This window comes from Pollicipes pollicipes, unplaced genomic scaffold (genome assembly GCF_011947565.3).
Source record: "Pollicipes pollicipes isolate AB1234 unplaced genomic scaffold, Ppol_2.1 Scaffold_7261;HRSCAF=8764_pilon_pilon_pilon, whole genome shotgun sequence".
Classification (NCBI taxonomy): Eukaryota; Metazoa; Arthropoda; class Thecostraca; order Pollicipedomorpha; family Pollicipedidae; genus Pollicipes; species Pollicipes pollicipes.
In genome coordinates this window covers 12,191,293-12,208,458 of record NW_023597054.1, presented here as the reverse complement: position 1 = coordinate 12,208,458, position 17,166 = coordinate 12,191,293, and the positions used below count along the sequence as shown (strand labels likewise).

The 17,166-nt window shown below is 54.7% G+C and overlaps 1 protein-coding gene across 1 annotated transcript in view; it reads left to right on the top strand.

The window, feature by feature from the left end:
- Positions 1-17,166, top strand: part of LOC119113036 (uncharacterized) — a 57,200-nt gene that overhangs the window by 26,121 nt on the left and 13,913 nt on the right. The window contains 26 exon segments of the mRNA XM_037237356.1: positions 317-527; positions 885-1,062; positions 1,526-1,674; positions 2,683-2,816; positions 3,325-3,427; positions 3,479-3,511; positions 4,077-4,193; positions 4,476-4,627; positions 4,833-4,979; positions 6,182-6,322; positions 6,718-6,838; positions 7,144-7,277; positions 8,137-8,331; positions 8,935-9,080; positions 10,736-10,895; positions 11,478-11,655; positions 11,919-12,134; positions 12,338-12,403; positions 12,738-12,818; positions 13,137-13,409; positions 13,679-13,839; positions 14,242-14,388; positions 14,686-14,803; positions 15,301-15,449; positions 15,828-16,169; positions 16,539-16,944. Of these exon segments, the coding sequence (XP_037093251.1) occupies positions 317-527; positions 885-1,062; positions 1,526-1,674; positions 2,683-2,816; positions 3,325-3,427; positions 3,479-3,511; positions 4,077-4,193; positions 4,476-4,627; positions 4,833-4,979; positions 6,182-6,322; positions 6,718-6,838; positions 7,144-7,277; positions 8,137-8,331; positions 8,935-9,080; positions 10,736-10,895; positions 11,478-11,655; positions 11,919-12,134; positions 12,338-12,403; positions 12,738-12,818; positions 13,137-13,409; positions 13,679-13,839; positions 14,242-14,388; positions 14,686-14,803; positions 15,301-15,449; positions 15,828-16,169; positions 16,539-16,944 (4,258 nt within the window).

The window sequence follows — 17,166 nt, the reverse complement described above, 5'->3', positions numbered from 1 at the left end:
TGCTTCAAGTCGCTAAGAGCAATAGACGATACATTCCACACTGCTGCTGTGAAATGACTCGGCAACTACCGTCTTATCCAAATTACCCAGCTTGGCAGAACTTTACAGCCGAGTTGTTACTGATTAGTTTAATTTATGTGTATAAAAACTATATAGTTCATCGCGATGTTCTGCGCACTTGATGTCTTCTTTATTAGAGAACGCGTTAACACTTCAGGCATAACTACTACAAGCGTTCCAAACACCCCTGCCTTCGCCGAGCAGAGGCGACGTACCAGGCGGCAACACCTCATGAGACGGCACTGGTTGGCCTCAGGACCTGGAGTACTGGTGGTTCTGCCGGCGGCTGGAGGCGGAGGAGGAGCTGCCCCGCACTCGGTCCGGCTGGTACCTGCGCACCGAGCCGCTGCAGGACCCCATCATGAACGCCACTGTCGAGCTGTACGACTGGGTGTACGACAACGTCACTAACGCCACCTACGAGGTGGAGAAGCCCGACCTGGGCGGCTGCTTCGGCCAGGGACCAGGTCGGTGCGGCCGGCAGGTGGCATGCGAGGAGCGGTCGGCTCCCTGCAGTTAGTTGTTGAGCGCTGATTTTTTGCGTGGCGGGCCTCACACTGGGGCATGATTTCCAGAAAAACACAAAGCTTAGCCTGTACCTTCCCTCAGTATGCAGAAATGCATAGTAGTCCAAGTTTGCCCCTGTAAGGACAAACTTAGATCACCATGCATCGTCACAAACCGCGGTAAACAAACATTTGTTCTTTGTCTACAGCCATGCTCTTCAGGAAAAGCATCATGTTCCAGCGTTCTCTGGCACCAGCACTCCCTGCGCTTGCTCCTTTCTCTTAGACAGAACCTCCAGCGTGTGCTTCCACTGGCAGGCATGCTGAACATCCAAGGCGGGATCCTGGAACTGAACACGATGCAGTTTCGCACGACTAACGTCACGTACGAGATCAGCGTACAAATGCGGAAGCGGGACGCGTCGGACACGCGCAAGGCCATCGGCACCGTGCTGGTGGACGTGGTGCCCGGCTCACCGCCCATCGTCAGCGTCAAGTGAGTGCTCTGATCACATCGGCTCTCAGCGACAAGTGGCTGTCCGGTGCCCACTGACCGTCAACGTCAAGGGAGCTCTGGGTCCCATCGGTCGTCAGCGCTAAGGAGATACTTGCGGATAAGGGAGCGGGGGGGGGGGGGGAGTTGGCAGCCCTAGTCGGCCTGTCATGCCTTTCTGGCACGACTAGAGCTGAATGCGGTGAAGACAGTGCTGGCGGATATTTCCATATGTGGAATGCGCATATGGCTCCGGACGCAGAAGTGGGGGGGGGGGGGGGGGGGGCGGGCAATACTTATGCGAAATCAGTTGCAGCTGGTGACTGATGTAACCCGATAACGTGTGCACCAGGTTATCTCACACAACGCAGATAGTCAAGCAGTCCAACAGCATCCCAGCAGCTCTTTGCCAGCAGCGGAAAGCGGAGGGCGGCTGGGTGACAATGCTTCTCTCTTCGTCCGCCAGGTGTCAGGTGGCGGACATGTGTCGGGTCACGGACAAGGGCTCTATCATAAACCCGAGTTCTCGCGTGGCGCTAGTTGGCGTCTGCGAGGAGCTCTGCGATGGTATGCTCCGCTGGGACTGGAAACTATACTACGTCAGGAACTTTACAGGTCAGTCCAGTGGTGCGGGGCGGGAGTGCAGCCAAGGGGGCGAACGGAGGGGGTGCCATTCCCCACGCCAGGATTGTTTCGTTTTACCACAGATAGCTGCTGACAAAAAGTTAAAAATCGGCGTGAAGTTAACCAGCCGAGTTCGTCCCTCCCTTGGAGAGCACAAAGGGACCACAGTGTACGACGCGCCCCTGAACCACAAATAATGCCCCATAACCCACTCCCTTGAGAACAATTCAGGTGCGCCCTCGATTGTGGGCTGCGTAGCCACATGCGAATGCATTGCTCCTCTTGTCACGTATCATGCTGATTCTGCACGATGTTGTCCTTATGGAGTGACCAGACTTCAAATCATGATAACATACATTGTTTCTCATACAAAGATAATGCCGTTCGTGTAAACGCACTCTCCTTTGGAACAATGTTTTACGCGGCTGTTCCCCGTATTATGCAATATTTCTGAAGTAACAGCGACGTTGAATGCTGCTCGACTACGATATCATCACCAAGCCCGCGCCTCCATTTCAGAACTGACCCTCAGCCGCTCTCAGAACACCACCTCCATCTCAGAGCTGACCCTCAGTTTGTGGGTCCGCTCTCAGAGCACCGCCTCCATCTCAGAGCTGACCCTCAACCTGTCGGTCCGCTCTCCGAGCACCGCCCCCAGCTCAGAGCTGACCTTCAACCTGTCGGTCCGCTCTCAGAGCACCGCCCCTAGCTCAGAGCTGACCCTCAGTCTGTGGATTTGCTCTAAGAGCACTGCCTCCATCTCAGAGCTGACCCTCAACCTGTCGATCCGCTCTCAGAGCACCGCCCCCAGCTCAGAACTGACCCCCAGCCTGTCGGTCTGCTCTCAGAATACCGCCTTCAGGTCAGAACTAGCCCTCAGCCTGTCAGTCCGCTCTCAGGGCGCCCCTCCATCTCAGAGCTGATCCCCAGCCTGTCTGCCCGCTCTCAGGGCGCCCCTCCATCTCAGAGCTGATCCCCAGCCTGTCTGCCCGTTCCCAGAGTACCGCATCCGAGACGGCGAGAAGTACATCATCGGCACTGGCAAGCCGCAGGTGGCCATCAAGAAGGCGCTCTTCTCGGACTACCCGGACATCGTGGAGTTCCGAGCCAAGATGGGCGTCAGCAGGGTGTTTGTGAGTCGCAATACCGCCGTGTGACGTCCGACTTGGTTTTGCCTAGTTTATTTTGGATGTGTGCAAAGCACACGGAGGTTGTATGCGATGAGCGTTATCGCATCTAGCCTCGGCCAGAGCAGAGCGATGTTTTACGGAGCCGTCTGGACGGCGTGTGCCCGCAGCGGGAGTCACAGGAATGACTAATAGCAAAGCCTTGAGTTCAGATTTCTTGTGCTGAATTGTCACCTTTCACAATGCCACATGCCTCAGGTCAGTGTTTCTGAGGGGCTTTAAATCTCGTCTCACTATGTCTACGTTTCCTTTGTTTTTTAGGCAAGCCTGAACTAGATGCGAGATTAATTGCGTCGTTGTTTTTGAAGTCGTTGGTACTTAAAATATCACAAATGTGACGCTTTCAATAAAAGCGGTGTTACCGGTGTCTTGGAGCATACGCCACTGCCGGATGGGCGGCGGCATCGCGGCCGCCCCGTAGCGCGCGTCCCTCACCGCGCCGGGCGCCCGGCAGGACGACGAGACTGGTGTGGCCGTGATGTACCTGCTGCTGAACCAGGCGCCGACCGGCGGCACCTGCATCGTGCAGCCGCCAGAGGGCCGCGTCGTCAACCTGCGCGCGCACGGCGTCTCGGCCGCCGACTACGACCCGGCGATGGTGGCGCCAGGAGCGGACGGCGGCCAGACCGGGAACGACACAGGTCCGAGCGCGGCGTCTTGTTGCGCGGCATTTGCCGTGGTCCCTGTACCTGTTGCGCGACATTTGTCGTGGTCCCTGTCTCTGTCGCGCGGCATTTGCCGTGGTCCCTGTGTCTGTTGTGCGGCATTTGCCGTGGTCCCTGTATCTGCTGCGAGGCATTTGCCGTGGTCCCTGTACCAGCTGCGCAGCATTTGCCGTGGTCCCTGTATCTGTTGCGCCGAGCGCAGTGTCTTGTCGCGCGGCGTTTGCCGTGGTCCCTGTATCTGTTGCGCGGCATTTGCCGTGGTCCCTGTATCTGTTGCGCCGAGCGCAGTGTCTTTTTGCGCGGCATTTGCCGTGGTCCCTGTATCTGTTGCGCCGAGCGCAGTGTCTTGTTGCGCGTCATTTGCCGTGGTCCCTGTACCTGTTGCGCGTCATTTGGCGTGGTCCCTGTATCTGTTGCGCGGGCCAGCCGTGACCATACAATCCGCAAACGATTGAGTATTGCATGCTTCGCACGGCTCTGAGTCGCGTTCTGCGTGGTGAGGCCGCACGGCAGTGGGTTTGAGCCATGGTTTGCCGCGCAGCCTCGCTGGCGGCGAGCCTCCCCACACCGGGACGGGCGCTCGTCGAGGACTGGTACATCGAGTGCGCCGACTTCAAGGACCCCGACGGCGACAAGATTGGAAAATATGTCTTCTTCAGTAAGAGTTGATATCCTATCAGTCTGCCATTGCCACCACTCTTAGTCAATGGAGGCGCAAGACGTTTTCAGTGCAAATGAATGAATGCTGGTCATTTATGGTGTTGATGTGCCGTGTATACCGTGTTGGTCTGCCTGTAAGACAATTTATTTCAATTATTACAGATTGAAATGCAGGAACATCATTAGAGTTTGATACCTATAGTGTTTTAGTTAAACTTTTTCCGCGGTGACGTATGCATAGCGAAGCTAACGGCGGTTTGGATGGGCGTGTTTGTTTCAGTTAAGGACATCACAGAGGGCTTTACCAGAATCCTCAAATTCGGAAAAGACCGAAAAGATCGCTTTGTCTTCCCTTACGGTGTCTGGGAGATGTACGTCACAATCTTCGACAACTTCGACGCATCAAGGGACATCCTAATTGACGTGATCATGGTGGGTTCCACGCATTCCCCACATATGCACACACATACGAGCATGGCCATCCAGGTCGACCATTCTCGTCGAACGATCGCCTTTGACCACATATCATGCGCGTGCGATCTGCCATTGGCCTTTGGCATTCCCGCAGCCCGCCGTGGTGACAGGTTGCCTTGACCTGACCTGACTGAACTGAGTGACCTGAGCTGCCTGTCGTCAGACCTCCACCCCGACCAAGGGCGAGTACGCCGCCTGGGAGGCCAAGAAGACGGTGGCACGCGCTATGGGCGAGGGTGACCAGGCGCGACTCAGCCAGCTGCTGCAGGCGCGCTCCTCCCTGGAGGAGATCGAGCTACCCGACGACCCGGTAACCGACCGCCCGGCACAGTCGGCAGTGCCTACTCTCCCTCTGACCTCTCTGCGTGCAGACATTCCTCTCACGCTCTCTGCGGTCTCTGCGGGCAGGCTGTCCTTTCACCCTCTCTGTTCTTTCCGCATGCAGACTATCCTCGTAAGCTCTCTCCACCGGTTTACCTCACTCACTCTGTTTTTCTTCTTACTGGACTGCTCTCTCCTAGCCAAATTTCACGTGTGTCCAGACCGCACTCAGTTACTCGCGTTACAGCCTTCTTATTCGTATTGTTTTTTAGGCGCAGTCCTCCCCACAACAGCCTCCAACTGTCCTCAAAATTTAGGTCAGCCAGCTTCGACCCCTTCGCTACCATTTGCACTGCACGCGAAGTTTTGAGGTTTGTTGACTGCCTCGACGATGATACAAGATGACAATCCTAAACGAGATATGCTCGCCCAAAAGACAAACAGCGCTTGGTAGCTAACCGTTTCTTTTTTGGGAGTGTATCGGCGCCAGTTCAATATGTGACCGTCAATCGCTTTGACCGTGCTTGATCTCGCACTGAAATCTGCATCCACGACAATGATATTCCATACCTGACTTGGCATGATCTTGACATTGAGCCACTCTTACATCATAACTGTCATATGCTAGGCGTTTTCTTTATAAATGAACAGTTTGGTGTCCCAGTTAAAATAAACTTCAAAATTTTACTTGATGTGATCTTGACCTCAGGTCTCCCTTTTAAAGCTCATGGCACTGATGTTTTTATTACAAAATTGGTTCACACATTCAGACTCACCATAGAATGGCAATGTACACAGAACATTGCAGATGACCACTTCTCAAATTGACACCGCAGAGACAACTCGTACTGAGGTCAAATTTCCCAGTGATTTGCTACGGAGGGAAATGGGAATGTTGGATCAGGTCTAAAACAATTTTAGGTTCGTCTGGTTCAATAACATTATAAGGTACCGAATATTTTTGAAGATGCTAACAAAGAACCGGAAGGCACCGCAATAGCGCATATCATGACAGAACTAACGCCCCGGGGTTCAGTTCCATGCCACAAAGTCGCGCTTTGTCGCCATAATGCGCCAGGTCTCACCAAGATTGCCCGCGATCCCCAAGCCTGCCGCCATGCCGCCTGGTGTCCCGGATGGAGGCCGGAAGCTTCCCCCAGGCGTGTGGGCTGACCCCGGGGCCGGCCGCAGACGGAGACCCTCACCACCACGCCGGCGTACGACTACTACGAGGAGGGCGTCGAGGCCGAGACCATGGACCCCGAGGAGCTGGCCGAGATCATGGCCGAGCAGGAGCGGCAGCGGCTCGATCTGCTTAACTCCAAGGCCAACGTGAGCGCCGCGCGGCCGGCGGTGACTGCTGTCGCTACTGCTGCTGGGCTGGGCTGGGCTGGGCTGGGCTGGGCTGGGCTGGGCTGCTTCCGCAGCCGTCACGTCTGTCCCCGTACAGAGAGGCGTCGGTGGTCGTCCTGCTGTCTTAGACAACACAAGATACACCTTTTGGTGGCATTCACGAGTAGCTGGTAGCTGCTTTCTGTATAGTTTTAGAAGTGCGACCGTTGTTCACGTAAACATGACGATGAACGTCGTCTGGTCCCTCAAATTATTCGGGTTGTACTATGGCAAACGTCCTCTCTTGGCATCCCTTATACTGTCGCGCCCCTGCCAGCTTGTGCACTTGTCCGCTATCGCCTTCTCACCAACGTCCGCGTCCGCCTCGGCCACAGGAGAACAGGGCGATGCTGCAGCAGGTGGAGAACCTCAACCAGAACACGTTGGACGACTGCACGCTGGTACTCGGCACCACGGGAGCCATCGTGGGCGACGGCAAGGCTGTCGACACGGCTGGTGAGGCCCGGGTCTCCGGCGCCCCGGACTGTCGGAGCGCCGACAATGTGTCGGATATGTCGGGCGAGACCCCAGCGCTTGGTGCGGCCATTCGTATGTGCGGTTGAACTCTTTTCTGACTCTCTGACTTTTCTTAGGCTATCTGTTTCACGCTTGCTATGAAGGCATCCTGTCTTGGTCTGTACGAGTGCAAAATGGCCGAAGTAGCCGACGCACTCTATGATACTCATTATCACCATCATCATGTCTCTGTCTGTGGAGCGGGTCCTCTCGGCGCACAGATGTGCTCTGGTGTGCGCCCGCAGGAAAGGACGCCGCCATCCAGGCGGTGGGGGGCACCTGCCTGCAGAGCGTGCTGCTCAACTCTACCCTCAACGACCCCAAGCAGGCCGAGGGAATGGTCACCAGCAACTTAGGCACGGTGACCGCCGTCGGAAAGGTCAGCCATCTGGTGACAAGTCGGCCAATCAGATGCCCGCGAGCATTTCGGGCAAAACACGATACGATAACGTATAAATGTTGACACTAATATTGGACAATTTGCATGTGAAATAGGCTCGCGATGGTGAAACCGATGACCAATATTCAGCAACACGAAACTGGTGATCATGCAAAACCAAGTATGGTTTATCACATGCTGTGTGTTTCATACGAATTGTTTTTGTATTACTCTCAATTGCTGGGGCGGAGACAATGCTGATACAACACAATCTAACCTGCTCTATTCCTAAGCACCCCTTTCTTAAGCCACATGCATGATTATCACATATTCAGTAATCCGTGCATTATTCTAGGGCGCGTTTTTTCTCTGCATTACCTACATAAACCTTATTCATCTCCCATAACAAACGGCTAAAGAATAGACACTTCTGCGGTTGACGTGCATAGAAGCGAAACGCAAGTCCAACGCAAATGGGGTGCAAGCCGTTCGAACAATATCTGAGCATGGGGACATCGGCGACGTCAGCATCTGAACGCGCACCGATGCGTGTACCAACCCTGCTCTTCCTTCGCATGAGACGTCTGTAGTGCAGAGTCTAGCCACATGTCTGCAACATATGATATAAGATTGATCCTGAAAACGAAAACGTATCTTAAGCTTCCAAACACACCGTTGTTTCATCACTGATCGTAACGCCGCGCTGACCCCATCGCGCATAGCGACCTGTGCTCAGCCGGCTATCCGAGCTACGCAGAGTGGCATCCCCTGTCCCGGCGGCGGGCGGCGGGTGACCCCATCGGCAGGCGGCGGGTGGCCCCATCGGCAGGCGGCGGTTGACCCCATCGCGTCGCTGCAGGGCATCGACAACACAAACCTGAACGGTGAGGTGGTGCCCTCTGACATGGTGGAGGCCCGCCGGCGGCGCGGGCTCGACTACGAGGAGTACGAGCTCTGTGAAGAGGGTGAGGAGGGGGAGGAGGTAATACCGACTCCCGAAGAGGAGGACGAGGACGCGGTACCCTGCAAGACGGCCACCGAGCTCGCACTGCTGGTAAGTCAGGCTCTACAGCACCCTCAGGTGGCGAGCCGGAGCTATCCAGCACGCGCTCAGATGGTGAGTCAGAGTCGTCCAGTACGCTGAGATAGTGAGTCAAAGTCATCCGGGACGCTCAGACGGCGGTCAGGCTCACCTGGTACACTCTGATGCGATCAAGCTTAATCAATAAGTACTGATGATCAGTCAGAATTACTGGATCCGCTCTGGGTCCACACTGCGATTGGGCCAAAGATATTGTTGCCAAATATCTATAAAAATATGTACAGGTGTTACGATAAGACTCACGATGGTGCGATCGTTACCAGGCCTTATCTGCTCAATTGTTCGGAGGATACAAAGATACACGCGAGCATTCAAAGCTGGGAAGCAAGTGCGCAGCGAAGTGCTGGAGGAAACCATTGAATAGTCGTACTATGTTATAGTACAAATAACCCATGTGTAGTGAATTTTATAAACCCTGATAGCTCGCTCAATATTGGTGGCTCTATGCCGAGACATTCTTCGATGTTCACTCAGACTTCGTATTCTTTCTTTCTGACCGCCCAGTCAGCGGATCTTCCCCAATACTGGTTCTCTAGCCTCGGTCTCTGCTCTCAGCGACAGAAAAAGAACGCCGCCAGTCAAGTGCCCACCATGATGGAGTCGGTCAAGTCGATGCAGGACAAGTTGCTGTCGATCGCGCTGCCTGGAGAGGATCCGTTCACCCTGAAGACTCCGGATGGCTTGGAGATGACGCTAGTCATGTGAGCTCAGACGATCAAATGTAAATTTCAGCCTATCACTGACTCCAATTTAAATTGGGTTTGCGAACAATGCGCCATTGGTGAGAACTCGAGCCATAGACTGATCCGGCTGCGGATATAGACTTAAGCGGAAAAGGATGAAATAGAATCAGGGCAGGAGTTTCCTTGTTTTGCTCGTGAAGGAAACTAATGAGCTTTTCGTCTTCCCGCCCTGCATATTAGTCATCCTTTCGCCCTCATCTGCACTCAGACCAGTCTGTGATTCAAGCCTTCACTCTGGGGAGTAACGGTCAGCAGCCCAATGAATATCAGGAAATATTTCGACCAGACAAGTAGCTTTCCGATGGTTGAACTAGGTGATCTTTGCATATCTGGGCCAGGTTTGGAGGCGTGGGTGTGTGAACGCGGGTGGGACAAGCACAGCCGCTGCCTTCTACTTCCTGACCCGGTAAGACGTTTTGTGTGGCATAGTGTGAGCGAGGGGAAAATGCCGTGGATAATATTACCAACCGTCATTACGAGCGAGGCTGCAGGCCGAATGAATCTTGCGCGAGCTGTGAAAAAGTTCTCAACTGGAGCGGTTCGGCTCGGCCGTCAAGAGTACAAAAGCTGATAGCTTGCCATCCAGCGATCGCAGGTTCATGCAATTTTCAACAACAAAACGCAGAATTTTGTGAAAACAGTGCTGTTTCATTCTCTAAGAATTTCTATACAAGCCGTTTGAAAAAACGAGCTTTTCCTGCAACTTTGCAATATCATCCCGATTTTGCCTCCTCTATTTGGATTATTTTTGCGTGTCTATCAGTCATAATGTGCAGGACTACATCCCAGAGAAGTTGCCATGGTCTAATCTATCTCGATATCAGCCACATCGTCTTGCATTGAAAATGAGTCTCGGGGGAAAGGTAGCGCTGGCCGCCTTCTGGTCAATTACTGGCGCCTTGCGGACAAAATAAATTTGTGATCCGTTTTAGTTAGAGCTGAGGCATTTACCTACGTCGTCCACTCGGCCTTACGCCTTCATCACCTCCTGTGCCTGATGCGTGACATATCCCTTGAAAACGCATCGACACCGACGGATCCATGGCTTATGCGTTAAGCACCCCTGGTCGTCTATTCACACTAACCCACACTCTGGCTTTTATGTTAAGCCATTCTCTCCTCCCTCAGAATGCATAAGTCTCGTGTCCCTGAAACGCCCGGTAGTTGAAAGCTGGATCCAGTTTCGACTCACGATCTTCAGCCCTTTCGCAATTTAAAAACACAAGATTTTCCATGTCATTCGATTGACGGAGACAAATCGATGGCGACACTGCCATGTTGGAGAAAAACCCGCCGGATCAAGTTTCCGAAATATGCACACAGCCGTAGCAAATGGTTACTAATGTGTGAACTACCAGAATGGCTGCTGGCGGCGGGCCGGTCACTCAAGCTTAACATTTCTCATGGTTAAAGGAGGACTCACTCGGCCCTCTCCTACGCCTGGAGTTACAGCCGGCAAGCGCTGTGATGTTGCATGAAAGGAAATATTTTGAGACACTTCAGCCGCCAAGCAGACTCATTTATCAGTGTTTATTTTCCCTTTAAAAAATCCAAAAAGTGTCTGGCATTGATGGCAGCCTTGTTAGGCTTTCACGATGCATGCCATGCTGCAGGATGGAAGGCTGGCAGCTGGAAGGGTACCAACTGGACCTGGGCGAGGGCAGCTACCAGTTCCCGTCGCTATGCGCCGTGCTGCACGTCGAGCAGAACTGCAGCGAGGCCTACAACATGACCGTCGGGCTGCAGGCTATCAACTGGCCCACACTACTCTACGTCAGTTGGGTGGCCCGCACTGACCGATGTCGGCTTACCGCGCGGGTGGGGGGTCCAGCGACCGGCGGGTGGGCTCGGCCGCTGTCGGTTACGACGCTGAAGTCACGCCGGCGCGGGCAGGAGGTCCAGCAAGCGGCGGGTGGGCTCGGCCGCTGTCGGTTACGACGCTGAAGTCACGCCGGCGCGGGTAGAGGTCCAGCAAGCGGCGGGTGGGCACGGTCGCTGTCGGTTACGACGCTAAAGTCACGCCGGCGCGGGCAGGAGGTCCAGCAAGCGGCGGGTGGGCTCGGCCGCTGTCGGTTACGACGCTGAAGTCACGCCGGCGCGGGCAGGAGGTCCAGCAACCGGCGGGCGGGGACAGTCGTCGTCGGTTACGGCGCTGAGGTCATGCCAGTTGTTAGCGGGTGGAGTAGACCAAGTAAGATACACTATTTTCAGTGCAAAATAAATAAAACTTGCTGCAACAGGTCGGGGGGGGGGGGGTTACGGCTGTTGCCCGGGGGGAAAGAGGCAGCGGACGTTGCACCGGCTGACGCCCCCTGGCGACAAGTCGTGCTCAGCCGCGCGCGGTGTTTATTCCAGTCGTATGGCGAGGGGACAGACTCGGTCAGCAAGGACAGCAAGAACATGCAGCTGAAGCTGGTGCAGCGCGTCGGCACCACCGACCTGGAGCAGTTGCCCGTCTACGACCTGCCCAGCAACCAGCGCATCCAGATCCGTGTTCCGCGCGGCAAGAAGGGATCCAAGCCGGTCCTGCCTGGTGAGCACATCTCTGGCCGTCTCCCCCATTCGATCTTCTGTCCGCCTCTCCCTCCTTGGTGCTGTACGTTCCAGTTTCGCCATGCTGCCCTTCGATCTAGATTATCTCGCTACATATGTAGCCGATGTGGCAAATATGAAGGCATGCAATATGCCTTTTGGCTTCATTACTGTGCAAAAGTATTGCCACACCCGGTTCGTCTCCCATCTCTCGTAAATCCCACTTCCTGAGCTCTTGTAAACTCCACCTGTGGTTGTTCACAGACCCGACGTTCGTGGAGCCACTGCCCAACTCAAAGGAGATCATGATGTACCATTCGGTGAACATCACGCGCCAGGACGTCTCCATCAACATCGAGGTGTCGGTGTCCAGGCCTGACGCCCAGCTGGTGGTCTTCATGAAGCGCGGCATCAAGCCCAACCTCACCCACTACGACTGGGTCTGGAAGGTCCAGCTGCCCACCAACTTCACTGTGGACGGTGCGTTCTCTCTGGGAAGGCGCTGCAGGCCAGACTTCCAGGACCACGAAGAGTTTGTAACGCGTTATGAGCAACCTACGGAACAGAAGTGGGTCTGTGTGTCGTGCTTCCGTTCGGGTTTGTAGCCGAAACAAGACGCTGGTAATTGGTGGTGAATGTTCACAACAACGCAAACGTCCTCATGCAGAACTTTGTTTTTCCAGTTTCCCAAGAGCCCATGGAAGAACCAATACCAATCACAACAGCAGTTCCATTAACTACAATCCGAGGTTGGTACATTTGCACCGTATTTCTGTGAATGTTATGCCCCATGTTTAATAGCGCGGTACACGCTGAAAGGCTCACAACTTACAACTGCGGTAGCTGTTGTTTAGGGTAAGAAAGACAGTCAAGTTTCTGTTTAGCGCGTACCATGCCAAAATCTCCATCAGATCAGCTGGTACAATGAATGGGTGGGAAAACAAACAACGGCCATGGCATGGTTCTGTCCTTGTCTATTTTCCTGGCTACGTCCTCATGCGGTAGCGATGCTGTGCTAATATCATGCCACAGTATGCTGGCCAGCCTCACGGGCGCCCTCACACTTGTTACCTGCTGTTGTAGTGCCGGCCTGTGAGGAGCTGGAGGGAGTGAACAGCACGTACGGCACTAACGAAACCTGCATCCCGGGCGGCATCACCGAACGTACGTCACTCACCGAGCTGTAACACCAACATGAAAATGGAAACATGCTTAGATCTGATCATTGTTATGGTTTTGATGGCGAATCACAATATGTTTGCTGTTATTTTCTGTTCTTCTACTTGCTTTCTGCGTGTTCATCCTTCGTCAATGGTTTTGTGCCTTCGCGTCCATATTTATATGCCGCCGAATAAACTTCGACTGAGTTTAGCTCACAGTAGTGCAGCACCGCCCAGTGAGCTGAGCTGAGCTGAGCTGAGCGGAGCTGGGCTGACCTGAGCCGAGCTACAGCTGAGTGTTCTACCCGACGTGCCACTGCAGCTGCCGTGCTGTGCGAGGAGGACCTCATGACGTTCGGCTCGACCACGCCGGCTCCGTGGCCGCCCTCCTCAACCGTCACGGCGGGCCAGCTGAGCGCCAGCACCACCACCGAGTGGTACGACGGCAACGGCACCGGGGGGTACAACGGCACCACGCCCGCACGGCCCTGCACGCCGGTGGTGGTGACGGCACCACCCACCGAGGAAGGCATCCCGACAGCCGAGCCGGTCGTGCCCACCAAGTACATCTCCGAGTACGTCCGGCTCAAAGTCGGTAAGAAGCGCTGGAAACTGGTGACGGCGTTAAAGCGGTGTTCACTGACTGGGATTGCGGCGGTGCTGGACGGACATGCCTTCCCGCAATCCGTGTCATCTCCAGTCCATTTTCAATCACCAATGGAGCTAATGCGTTCCAACCAACTCGACTGTTACTTATGGCTTCATAAACAGCTAATACGATGCTGCATTTGCTCGGTCGTATGTTTGAGGTCATCGCAACAAGCCACGAGGCCGGCTTCCTCTGACCTGGCCTTTGACCGGCAGTGCCTAACCGCGCCCTGGAGCCATACGACCCTTACGGTAACGACACGCTGCTGTACTCGTACCCGCTGTACGACATTTTTGTGCCGGACTCGTACGTGCTCAACATGACCGGGGAGTACTGGATCGGGGTGGCCGAGTTCTCCAACACCACAGATGACGAGGTGAGCAGGGGCCGGGCTGGCCCCACGGTTGCTGTTGCCAGAGTGATCATCGGCAGGCCCGACCCACCAGTCAGCTGCCAGCTCTGAACAGCTGACTGGTGGATGCCTTAGATTAGTTTCGAACGACAATGTTCGCGTGCATGAGCGCAGCCTCACGAAAATCGATTGGGTAGCTTAAAAGGCTGGTTATTCCCCATAGACATGCGGGTATTGAGGCGTTTGCTATCTTTTGATAAGTGTTGGCGGGATATCAGTGTACCGGGACAAACACCCGGGAGAGGAGTAAGGGGTCATGTCCCACTGAAGAGACACAAGGATCCATCCATGCCCACGGTTGTGATCAGCGGACTGAATGTCTTCTGTCGGTACAGTTCTCACAGCTGCAGCGTTGCGCTCCCTCAGGTGTTCTTCGAAGACCCGTCGGCAACGAACCTGACGTGGGCCAACATGACCAACGTCTACTCCACCAACTACACGCTTCGTGTGTACACCTCTGGCTGTCTCTTCTACAATACCATCTCCGACGTGTGGGAGAGCGACGGCTGCACGGTGAGTTCTGCACTGTCTGTTGGCTTAACAAGCCTGCTGGGCTGCATCGACACGTAACACCGCTGCGGCCAGCGTTCCTTAGCCATGCAACCACCTATGTTCCGCTGCGCTGTACTTGCACCGTGTGGTTACACATGGAACAGGGAATATTTCTGTCCCGAGTTTCCCTCTGCGATCGCGTAGTTAATATGTGGCTTGAAATGAATCACCGACAGTATGTGCGATAACCACCCTTGCCCGCGGTAATCCCGAATCCACGTCAGCATACGTCACATGTGTCCGTCGCGGCTTTCCCAGGTCACAGACTCCAACTACCGAGCCACGATCTGTACCTGCAACCATCTGACCTCGTTCGGCTCCGGATTCTTCGTCATGCCGAACGCCATCGACTTTGAATATGTGTTTGCCAACGCAAGTACGTGCTGCCGAAGATCAGCAATGAATTTTTTTGGGGGGGGGAAATTCGGAGTAGGGTCGGAATTTGCCGCCCCCGAAACAAATGTCTCTCAGCAGAAATGATTTGTGGGTAGTCTCGTAAAGATCCATCGGAGTTATCTCGTCCAGGCGGGTTGGTGATTGTTCTGATCATCACGGGTGATATACTCGCTAATGAAAGCATCCAGATGTCATCACATGATATGGTCCGCAGTCGTGCGAGAGCGTAGGCAACGTGACCTTGAGGCGTTCACATTGCGGGCGGGAACACGCTGTGGAGGACAGAGGGCGTCAAATCTATCCGCTCTGCCGAACCCTCGGTCCTGTGTTCAGACGACCAGTTCTGCGTGTTGCTGTGATGCACGTTTGGTTGAATAATGCCAGGGTTGTTGAAGGGCACGGTAAGTTGAAACCTGCCGACGTTGGGTATCGACAGGCTTTACGGTATGTTAGTCTGACAGCGCATGTCATTCCCAGGCTTTGAAGACAACCTGTCAATATATCTGACGCTCATCATCTCGTTCTTTATCTACCTGGTGCTCATGTTCTGGGCGCGGTGGAAAGACAAGAAGGACCTGGAGAAGATCGGCGCCACACCACTTCCGGACAACAACCCCAATCACAAGGTCTGCCACTGCTCACATGCCCAGCGATTCCTACAGCTGACATCTCCCATATGTGCTTGATCTTGATGGCTAAAGACTATACTAGTAAACTTGTTTATGATTCGTGCTATAAGCTGACGGGCGTTTCGCTGCGCAGTAGATTTTTGTTCGTAGTGTCAGATTCATAGGTCGTTTAAGTTAACATGTTGAAATAGGTTATCACAGAACTCACCATCTATTATGTGCCATACGGGGTGCTAAGTCGCCAGAAATGTTGCGAAAAGTACGTGTTTCCTTTGGTAAAAGTACGTGTTTAGGTGTTTTCCGTACGCGCTGACGTTTCCTTTCACCCGCCCCGAGTCCGCGGCAACAAACCACACCGCCCCCCGCCTCCGCCAGTACCTGTACGAGATCCTGATCATCACCGGGAACAAGACGAACTCGGAGTGCGACAGCAAGGTGCAGTTCATCCTGTCGGGCGAGCGGGACGAGACAGACGTGCGCACCCTGGCCGACCCGCAGCGGCCCATCCTGCGCCGCTCCGGCACGGACAGCTTCGTCATGGCCGTGCCGCGGCCGCTCGGCCAGCTCAACTACCTGCGCATCTGGCACGACAACTCGGGCAAGGGCGGCGCCGCCTCCTGGTACCTCAACTTCCTCGTGGTGCGTGACGTGCAGACCGGCGAGAAGTCGCAGTTCATCGCCAACAAGTGGTTCGCCGTGGAGGAGGGCGATGGACAGGTGGGGTGCACGCACTTCGGACGGGGATTCTGTTGGATTGGTGTGTCAGGGCAGGCTTGGTTGCTAGGTTATTAAGTATGCGTTCCAGTGCTGACGGCTTTAAGAGCTGTCGTGTTTCTCGTGAATTATCGAAGCCAGACTTTAAAATCTGCTTGCGCTCCTCTCTGAAGCAAGATAGCCATGAGCTGATTGACCAGTGCAACTATCGAGATCAGCTAAACCACATGCTGCGTGGCGGTCTGACCAACTTCGGGATAAATCCATGTTGGCCTATCTCTAGCGACAGAAGAATCACAGCGTCTGCATCACGTCCTGTGTGCTGTCGTGCACTAGTGGAGACAGCTGATCCCGGGCATGGCATCGTTTCAGATTGACCGTCTGCTGCCGGTAGCCGGCCGAGAACAGATGCTTGAGTTCCAGCACCTCTTCAACACCACATCGCGCAAGAACCTGTCGGACGGCCACCTCTGGTTCTCAGTGTTCATGCGGCCACCGCGCAGCCGCTTCACGCGTGTGCAGCGCGTCTCCGCCTGCATGGCGCTGCTCTATCTCTCGATGCTGGTGAACGCCATGTGGTACGGCCTGGTGCCCGACCAGCCTGGGTCCAGCGCCATCGCTTTTGGCCCCTTCTCCTTCAGCCCCGAACAGATCGGCGTGGGTGTCATGGCCAACCTCATCGTCTTCCCGCCGTCCTTCCTGATCGTGCTGCTCTTCAGGAAGTCGCGGCCACGCCGCCTCAAGGAGAACAGGGTGGAGAAGGCCATGACCGAGCAGCGTGAGTGACCAAGCGCGCCACAGGCGAATGCCGAACTTCGTAGAATAGAGCAACGCTGACACGCTGCATGCGATATGATGAGTCTCGGCTCCGTTTGTGGTTTCCGTAGCAGAGTGGAACGGGCATTTGCTGCTGTTACTAAGGGGAAGTCAGCTTATAATGTGGTAAGTTCGGCTTGGCACCTGATGCCCTCGACAATCACCGCAATTTTCGACTCCCAGT